The 10,686-nt window shown below is 37.8% G+C and overlaps 1 protein-coding gene across 1 annotated transcript in view; it reads right to left on the minus strand.

Moving 5' to 3' along the window:
• Positions 1 to 7,424, minus strand: part of LOC109091136 (fibrillin-1-like) — a 15,619-nt gene extending 8,195 nt beyond the window's left edge. The window contains exons 1-6 of the mRNA XM_042743633.1: positions 7,192 to 7,424; positions 6,835 to 7,011; positions 5,521 to 5,603; positions 4,248 to 4,346; positions 1,390 to 1,485; positions 1,211 to 1,306 (exon numbers count right to left, since the gene is read on the minus strand). Of these exons, the coding sequence (XP_042599567.1) occupies positions 1,211 to 1,306; positions 1,390 to 1,485; positions 4,248 to 4,346; positions 5,521 to 5,603; positions 6,835 to 6,995 (535 nt within the window). The 5' untranslated portion in view covers positions 6,996 to 7,011; positions 7,192 to 7,424. The remainder of the gene's footprint in view (positions 1 to 1,210; positions 1,307 to 1,389; positions 1,486 to 4,247; positions 4,347 to 5,520; positions 5,604 to 6,834; positions 7,012 to 7,191) is intronic.
• Between the last annotated feature and the right edge of the window lie 3,262 nt (positions 7,425 to 10,686).

A 10,686-nucleotide genomic window follows, 5' to 3' on the forward strand; every position in this document is an offset into this window, starting at 1 on the left:
CTATTATATTTATCTAAGTTTGTTATTTTTATTTTTTTATGCTGATTTACTCACCTACAAAATCACCACAATCACTGATTATTTTTTTCCAAATACAGCTATTCAAGTCATCTGGTGATTTTTTTTTTTCATATCGCAACATATATTGCAGAAAAACAAAATATCGCAATGTGAGTTTTTTATAATATCGTGCAGCCCTAACACACACACACTCTCAGAGACACACACACACAGACACACATACTCACAAAGACACACAAACACACTCACAGAGACACGCACACACTCAAGCAGACACACACACACTCACAGACACACACATTCACAAACACACTCACTCAGACACACACACACACTCACGCAGACACACACACACTCACGCAGACACGAGACACACACATGCGCACACACACTCTCTCTCACACACACACATGCGCACACACACCACCCACAAAAAAAAAAAAACACACACACACACTCACTCACTCACTCACTCACTCACACACACACACACACACACACACACACACTCACGCAGACACACACACTCACAGACACACACACACACACACACACACACACACACACACACACAAACACTCACAAACAAAAACAAACAAACACTCACAGACACACACACACACACACACACACACACACACACACACTCACAGAGACACACAGATACACACTCACTCACTCACTCAGACACACACTCACGCAGACAGACACACACACACACACACACACACACACACACACACAGACACACAGACACACACTCACAGAAACAAAAAAAAAAAAAAAAAAAAAAAAAAAAACAAACAAATCACTCACACACACATATACATACACACACATCACACACACACACACTCACAGAGACACACAGATACACACTCACTCACTCACTCAGACACACACTCACGCAGACAGACACACACACACACACACACAGACACACACACAGACACACAGACACACACACACACACTCACACTCACACACACAGACACACACACAGACACACACACTCACTCACTCACACTCACACACACAGACACACACACACACTAACAGGCCTCAGCCGGCTTCTAAGAGAAAACAAAATGCTGAAAGAATCGACCTTTAGAACTACAGACTACAGTGGGAGGAGTTATTATTGATGTGCATGTCTGTGGTTTTATAAATCATCAGATGTGCGTCTCACCTCTCTCACACTGAGCTCCGGTGAAGCCGTAGTTACACAGACAGCGGTTTGGAGCGACACATCGGCCTCCGTTCAGACAGCCGGACTCACACACCGCTACAGGAGACAGAGACACGGTTAAGGTCCGCAGCGTGTGCGTGTGCATCTGTGTGTGTGCTGCAGGGTTCTGGGAGTCTTACGCTGGCCACAGTGAGCTCCGTTGTATCCCTTCTGACACAGACACTGGTCCTCCGCACACGTGCCGCCGTTCATGCAGCGGATGTTACAGTTCTGGACTGAAGAACACAAACACCAGAAGCATTATTTACTGTACATACTGCCCACACACACACACTAGCTTCTGTTGTTTAAAATGTAATGGAGAATCTAAATGTTCTTGATATTTACACATTCACTGTATGAGAGGTTACACCACAATAAAAACATTCCACAAGTTTCAGAACTCTAAATTATTAACTTCTACCTTTCTAAAATGTCCAGATTTGAAATCGGGAGAATAAAAACGTGTGTGTTGTCCAATCACAAGAGCAACACTGCTGTTGGATAAAAATAATATACAACTTTATATTAAAGTGAATATATTAACTAACATAAACAACCAATAAACAATACATTTATTACAGCATTTAATAATCTTAGTTAACATTATTAGTGCGTGTTTAATTCACAGTTCATTAACTAATGTAAACAAGCAAACTTTTGACTTTAATAATGCATTAGAAATGTTGAAATTAACATTAACGAAGATTAATAAATGCTGCAGAATGCTTGTTCATTCTTAGTTCATGTTGACTAAAGTAGATAACTAATATTAACTAATGAACCTTATTGTGAAGTGTTACCAATTTTTTTTTTTTGAGTAATATCTATATAGATATTTGTTACATTTATGTTGGTTTTTGTTACAAATGGTTGCATCGTTTCATTTTCTTTTGACTCTGACTCAAAACGTATCGGAACACATGTCATGCTGTAAAGGAGGGCGTGGCTAAAGTGCGATGAAGTTAGCCAATCACAGCAGTCGGTGTTGGGGGAAGTTACTTTTAAAAGTAATGCATTACAATATTGCGTTACTCCATGAAAAAGTAATTAATTCTATTACTTTGTTACTTCTTATATAACTTTTTATGGATTACGTTACTTTTGCGTTAATTTTTGTCACCTGGGCTGAGCTTGCTCATTTTTTTTTTAATAACAAAAAACTCAAAAGTTACATTTTTGGCAACTGTAAAGACCCTTAGACACCAAAAGATAAATTAATTAGCCTTAACCTGAAGGAAACGCCTCTGCACTTACTCCCGATTTCTCTCAACACAGGGACAAGAGAGCTGTCTGTCAATAAATGGAAAAATAAAGTAACCTGCGTTGCTTGATTTAAATAGTAACTCTGATACACTCATATGAATTTCAAAAGTAATGTGTTATCTGATTACACAGCAGTGAGTGTTTACTGCCATTTCTGCAAGAGGAAGCACACATTGTGTTTTACAGAAAGTAAAAATCTTTACTAGTATTGGACCTTTTTTGGTGCACAAAACCTTGAGAAACATATTAAGAAAATCTGAAACTGCATTTCATGACCCCTTTAATATCAAGGCAATTACAGACCAGCACAAACCCTAGAGTAAAATACACAAAAACATTATTATTGTGTGCATGAATCATTGTTCCTGTTGTGGACGCCCACAAAGGGAGGCTTGAGGAGGCCTGAGCTCACATCTGGGGATGAATGTGTCCCCAAACTACAGCACACACACACACACACACACACGAGCGTCTCCTCCCCGTGGAGCTGCAGCAGTGATCCAGTGAGGCCTGTTGACTGTGGACAGACTCCAAATCACACACACCCATCCAGACACAGCTAATATTCACAATATTTGTTATTCATAATCGCGGCAGTAAAACAACCACAAGAATCTGACACGATCGGGACACTAAACCATCTTTCGTGTTAAGATGCCAAACCATATTCGGTAAAAAATCTTGCGAGATTTACATTTGCTGCAATTGGCCGGGTCGTTATTTGTCAATTTTGAGATCATGTGCTGATAGCTGCATCCTGCTGACGGACATCAGTGCATCATTCTGCTCCAAAAAACAGTCATGCACAATGTTTGATTTTAAATATTCTTATGAAAAAAACAAATATATATATATATATATATATATGTTTATGAAATGAATGCAAATCTGTTCAGTTCAGATCTTATTCACTGTCATTAAGGCAAGTTTATTTATATAACACATTTTATAAAATGGTAATTCAAAGTACTATACATAGTTTTTTTTAAATAGTCATAAATTTTTTTAAAACATTTTAAAAATGCATGCATAGTAAGTACATAAGATTTCAGAAAATAGAAAACATTCTAAAAATGCATGCTTAATAAGTACAAAACAGTCATTAAATAGAAAACATTTAAAAAATGCATGCAACATATGTATAAAAATAGTCACGAAAAATATAACATTTTAAAAATGCATGCTTGGTAAATATAAAAATAGCATTAAGAAGATTTGAAAAATGCATGCAACATAAGTATAAAAAATAGTCATAAAAAAAGAAAACATTTGAAAATGCATGCTTAGTATAAAAACAGTCATAACGAGTTCATTTTAAAAAAGCATGCATCAAAACTAAAATAAAGTGTGCTTTTAATGCATTTGTTAAATGCAAAATAAGATTATTACATAAGAAATAAAAATACTTCAAAGCAAATAAAAGCTGAAGAGATTGATCAAGTGATTAAATGAAATAAATTAATAAACTAGATTTTAAGGCATATATCAGGCAGACCTATGGATCAGGTATTAACCTCTGTATCAGTGCAGTGATACTTACAGTGGATACCGCACAGAATCTACACACAACCATTAAACGTCAGAAATAAAAGCTGGCTTAGACTGATCAAAACACTCCTGAGAATGATGTCATGACAGGAAACAGCAAGTAGATCAAGAGTTGAAATGAAGTGATCAAACGTAAGCATCTCCTGTCTGACTCCACACACCTGGAGGAAGAGGACTGAATTACCTGATTTGGATCCACAGGTGGGAGCGATCTGGCCGCTTGGACAGGTGCACATGTTGGGTCTGGAGCAGAAGCCGTCTCCGCAGGAGCTGCGACAAATAGCTGAGAACAGCAAAAACAATAACTGACCAGATATTGATCGCTTGACCTTCTCAGACATCGCTAAACATGCAGGTGATATTCTGAACGTTCTGCACATCTCCTGCCTTGTTGTTTCTTACCAGAAGTTTATATTTGCGAAATGTTAGCCAAAATAAGAGGGATATTGTATATTTAGTACTGACCTGAATAAGACATTTCACGTAAAAGATGTTTACATATAGAGAAAATAATACTTGAATTTATAAAAATGACCCCGTTCAAAAGTTTACATCCCCTTGATTCTTAACACTGTGTTGTTAGCTGAATGCTCCACAGCTGTGTGTTTCGTGTTTAGTGATAGCTGTTCATGAGTCCCTTGTTTGTCCTGCCTTCTGTTCTTCAGAAAAATACTTTAGCTTCCACTAATTCTTTGGTTTTCCAGTTTTTTTGTGTATTTGAACCCTTTCCAACAATGACTGTATGATTCTGAGATCCACACTGAGCACAACCGAGGGACTCAAACACAACTATTACAGAAGGTTCAAACGCTCACCGATGCTCCGGAAGGAAACGGGAGGGGTGTGAAAACTTTTGAATCTGAAGATCAGGGTAAATTAAACTTATCTTTTCTTTGGTTTTAAATGAAAAAATATGATATATAGGTACACCTCTTCCTTCTGTTTTTCCTTCAGGAGCATCAGTGAGCGTTTCAGCTGCACGCTAACGTGTTTTAATCCATCCCAGAAAATCAAAGTCTGCAGATTCAGGTCTGGTCCTGCTCCAGGTCTTTCCGTGAGACAGTCTTGCAGTTCATCGAGGCATGCGCCAGCTGTCTCATTCAGGAAATATCGGCTTAATCGGATTAATGCCATCATTACACGATGCACATATAACTGGAATGCGTCCAAACTCGGATTATTACCGGAATGTTCTTGTTAAGTGCAGTCAGCGAGAGGTCAGGAGGTCAGAGAGACTCTGGGCCACTGTGGCTGAGATCCATCCTTCACATGTAAACAACATCACCCCCCCACCGCGCCTGAGAGACGGCGGAGCGCCATAATAACACAACAGCCTTCCTGAGCGCTGCCAATCTATTCATTTACAGGACGAGAGCGCAAAACAATCATCTCGCAGAACCCCGCCCTCCTCTGCAAACCACTGCGTTTCTGACCACAGGAAGCGGATGAGGACTTACGGACGATGCACTGGTTTCCTCCGGTCAAGGTCTTCCATCCGGGACAGCAGTACGCGTGATGACGGGATCCACACACATTCGGCCTGCGGGAAGAGTTCAGCTAAATCTAATTCAGATTGGACAAACTCTACAAGCACAGAATAAAATCTACATCGGAAGAACACGGGAATAGAAGGGAACATACACTGTAAACAGAAATTTAGTTAAAACTTATAAAACTTGAGTATGTTGTATAAGAACATACCATTTCAGTCTTTTTACAGGTACTCCAAAAATCTATTACAATGTGTTACTTGTCATTATATATCTCTTTATTTATCTATCTTACAGACGGCACGGCTGTAAAACCTTGAAACCTCACGCTTTTAAAATTTCACTCTTTAAAAATGTACATTTATGTTTTAAATATTTAAGCCAACTTTCTCAAGCTAACATCAAACTTCAAATTTTTGAGTGAAATTGTTTAATCATAATTATTTTTTTTTTAAAATTAAAGAGCATAAATAAATATGAGGGGAAAACACACCAAAAAAAAAGAAAAATACAAAGAACATCAACAGGAATAAAACATGTAATTTTATGTTCCATTTATTTCTTGTATTTTGTGTTTATTGTTTAAGCTTATATTCTATATTTAGATATATTTCAATATTAAGCTTGTTTCTGCCACATAACCAAATATATATATAAAAGGTAATTGCAACTTTTTTTTCTCTATATAAATATATATATATATATATATATATATATATATATATATATATAAAAGTTAATTGCAACTTTTTTTTCTCGCACTTTGTGAAATTTAAGTTTTACATTTAAATTTAATAGGTCCAAATTGTGGGATACAAACTTGTAACTGTGAGAAAAAAGATAGAATTGCGAGATAAAATGTCACAATTACCTTTTTTATTTTTTATTCTAGTTTAGTCACAAACCAAAAAAAAAGGATTGAGATTGAAAAATTGTTGAAAACAGTCAGAAAAATGAGTTTATATCTCACAATTATGACTTTTTTCTCATAACTGTGAGATACAAAGTCACAATTACCACAGGTTCGGTGACTTAATTTTTTTTCTATAATTGAATGTTTTAATGTTTGATTATTGTGTTTTATTAGGATCACCTAATGAACCGAAAAACTGGAAGATGTTGCAAAACAAACACTCCTCAGACTGAAGAAAACAGCACTTCCATGAAACCTAAACGCTCATTAGCGCGGGAAACCGGGTTCCCGCGGAATCCCTAACGGCTGTTCATGACACTTTTAGCGGGTGTTTAGAGTAATTGTTCGGTGATGGAGAGAGGCGTTACCCCTTCAGAACGTCCTGGCCGCCGCCGCGCCGCTTCGCTCGGTTCGCTCTCGGCTGCTCCGCGGCTCCGTCTGCGCCTGCGTCTGCGTCGAGCGTCTGCGCTGATACACACAGCGACGCGAGCGCTGAGATTCCCGCCGCGAGCACGAGCAGCCGCCTCATTCTGCGCGCGCTCCCGCTGCAAGACCAACAGCTCACATTAATAACAAAACTGACGAAAACACAAACCTAGTGACCAGGAAACTAGCTCTGCGTGCGTCAGTCACGCGCGTTTATGGAAAGCAAACAAGAAAACGACAGCAGAGAAACTTTGTGAGCAGAGGATGAAATAAAACTGAGTGGAAGAAAGTTTCTGTACCTCCAGCAGATGATGAAGAAGATGAAGATGAAGTCTCCTCCGGTGAGAGTGGACTGGTAAATACTGTAAAGTGCCTGGTGAGAGTTGTCAGGGTGAGAAAAAGTGCGTAAAGCGGCTCAGAGGTGCAACTCAAAGCGCAGCGGCTGCGTTACTGCATCAGCGCTCATTCTGCTGCGCCACTCAAATCTCATCCAAACGCTCGCTCCCCTCGGATCTCGCGACAACCTGCGCGAGTTCAGCGCGGCGGTGGTTATTATTACACTGGAATCACTGCGGGATTAATATACTCCCCTGGAGCACAAAACCAGTCAAAAGAGTACATTTTTCGCATTTGAGGTTTATACATTATCGGAAAGCTGATTAAATGAGTTTCCATTGATGTATGGTTTGTTATGTTAGGATAATATTTGGCTGAGATACAACTATTTGTAAATCTGGAATCTGTGGGTAACTTACACAAAACAAAAACAAACAAACAAAATCTAAATATTGAGAAATCGCCTTTAAAATTGGAGGGTTTGTTGTGGTAATTCAATTCCGGTTATTTTTTTTTTTTTTTTTTTTTTTTTTTTACAGTTGACAGACTCTGGCTCTTGTCCGCGTTCCCAGTCACGTTAGGCGCGGGGGCGCGCACGCTGGCAGCACCTTGACTCTTGTAACGAGAACACAATGCACAATGAGAGAGGAGGCTCATGGGAAACAATTTATGACTTTTACCCTTTTACTTTTTAGCTTGTGTATGGTAATACAAGAAATAAATACTATAGTAATTTATAGTAAATACCATAGTGTTTTAGAACCTTACCTGAATAAATTTATTGTGGCAATTCTATAGTTTTCTACAACTGTAGGGTAGACTATATATTATACTATAATATACACTATAGTTTACTGTAGTAGAAACTAAAGTATGCTACATTATTTTTTGCAGTTTATCAGTTCCTATAGTTAATTTTACAGTAAGCTGTAGCATTCATTAACAGTGTTGTAAATATAATAATATATACGGTATAATACACTTTACTATAGTATGGTATAGTATTTGATATAAATCACTATTGCATTTTTTCTGTGTGTTGAGAAGGTTACTTTGGAAATGTAATATTTAAAATGTAATGTAACATTATTAATGTAACTGATTACATTTTGATTACTTCTCTAAATATCTAATGAGTATTTTCGTTTTTAAACATTTAAGGGTTAATCTTACAGTAGAACTCAACGCTGATTACCGTCAGACTTTCAGAATCCTCCAGAACTTGAATTAAGATCATAATAATGATTTCATTTTAAAGCACAGCCACCACGAAATCAGACTTTAGCAGCTCTTCTCACTTTGAGATCATTCTGAGGTGAGCACAGATTTAAAATCATAACGAGAAATCGCTTATTAGCTGTGATAGTGTTTTTGAAATTAAATCTTTGCATAGTAACACTGGCATCTGACAATGCCTGGGAACAAAAAAAAACAACAGTTAAAACATTTTTAAAAATAAAGCATATACACAAACCAAATAGGAAATAAAAGAGTTATAGAATAAGCATGTATCTTGAAACATTAGTGTCTCATATTTTAAAGCAATCAATGCAATTTTGGAAAGAAATCAATCAAATCTGTGTGAGAGAGAATATTCAAATGTAACCCTTTGTAATCATTAACATTTTCATAAGTAACTAATTTATTTACACAATGTTTCTCTGTAACGGATTGCAGTTACATTTATTTTGTAATTCTGTTACATGTAACTAGTGACTTCCCAACACTGAGTACATTGTATCGAATAATCCCACGCTACATCTCGCACTGATGCACAGAGCTTCAGTAAGAGAGGGAATGAGCTGCTGCATGCTGATGGGTGTTTGTGTCTGCGGTCAGAGGAGGGGAGCGTCCGTCTGCGTCTCATCCCAACGCCGTCCAGCCTGAGACTGATGCAGGAACAACGGCACACGGTGGGTGGAGAAACCCGAGCCGCACCCTCCTCCTCTCTCTCTCTGGAGCGGACCGAAGCTCTGGTGCCTTCTGTGAATCAGAAGCATAATCATCTGTAAGGAATGCAGACTGAAGTCAACATGAAACTAAGGCCGTTTACTTTCTCAAGACATGCTCTTGATCTCATCATTGTGTTCTAAACAAACGTTTTTCTTCATAATCCTTCGTCTGAATGCAATCGCTGCAGCTACACTTTTCATCCCACTGACCTCAATTCATACGCAGTGAAAATCTAATACATTTCATGCACTCTCAAGTTTGGTGAACTCTAACCTGCGAACGTGTGTGACTAATAGAAGAAAAATATATCACAACCTCTGAGCTGAATTTAAAAATAAAAACAAGCTGCAGGTTTGCATCTCTACTGGTAAGTTGAGAAGACTGTGTGTTTTTACATTTTGCATTCACATTTGAGCACTTGGCAGACACTTTTATCCAGAGAGACTTACATTGCATTATTCACTTCTATTTCATTTATTCCCTGAGAACTGAACCCATGATAATGGTGTTGAAAGTGCTGCGTTTTACTGTTTGAGCTTCAGAAATGTGTATTTGTATTTATTAGTATATGGAATTTTTTTTTTTGGCACTGCCATGGCATATCAGAAACATTGCAGTTTCCAAATAAACTGCGCATGCTTAAAAGATGGTTATTATTGTTAATTAAAACTGAAAATAATTCTATTAAAAGTTTTTGTTAATCAAAATAAACCTGAAATAAAACAAATAAAAATAAAAAATAAAAAAGTTAAACGAAATACAAAATTAGAAAATAAGTATGAAATAATTCAAAGCACTAAAGTTAAATAAATAAAAAATAAATCTGAAATAAAAAATAAATGAAACCTAAAAAAAAGTGAATAAAAAATTGACAAAAGTACATAAGAAACTTACTAAAAATCAAACTAATATTAAAATAAAATTTGAAATGATCTAAGTAAAAGATTGAGATTATTAATAAAAACTATAATCATATAAAAATAATGCGCTGCTTTATTAACCACCTTCACACAGGTACGTTTTCACCATCCACTCAGTTCATCATGGCCTCGCCCTACAAATGTATGACACCAAATCTCGCGTTTCACTCGTAAATACGTCACATAAACTGGGTTTAAATGGCTAGCGAGCGGCGCTGGGTTTAATTTATGTCGTGACGTCACTGTTCAGCCGTGTGTCTCCGGGTCTCCTCGGCTGCAGGGTTCGAAGCCGACTGACAAAGTTCTGCTCATTCCTCTGTGTGTTTACTTTCTCTAAGCTCGGCGCTATGGCTTAAACAGATGCTCTGGCTCAGGAGCGACTGTGTCTCCTTTCATTTCCCGTGGTCTTGGACTCCAGGAATCGAGCGCTCCGACTCCCAGACGATCAGCGATACGGGAGGAGTATCTGAAATCTCACAGAATCAATCATTATTAATCACTTCGAGATTGCTTTGATATCTCAGAGCGTTCAGGTTCACGTAGAGCCGCCTGTGCGTCGGCAGACTTTCAGCTGGGTTTCTGCCT

This window comes from Cyprinus carpio, chromosome B18 (assembly GCF_018340385.1).
Source record: "Cyprinus carpio isolate SPL01 chromosome B18, ASM1834038v1, whole genome shotgun sequence".
NCBI lineage: Eukaryota > Metazoa > Chordata > Actinopteri > Cypriniformes > Cyprinidae > Cyprinus > Cyprinus carpio.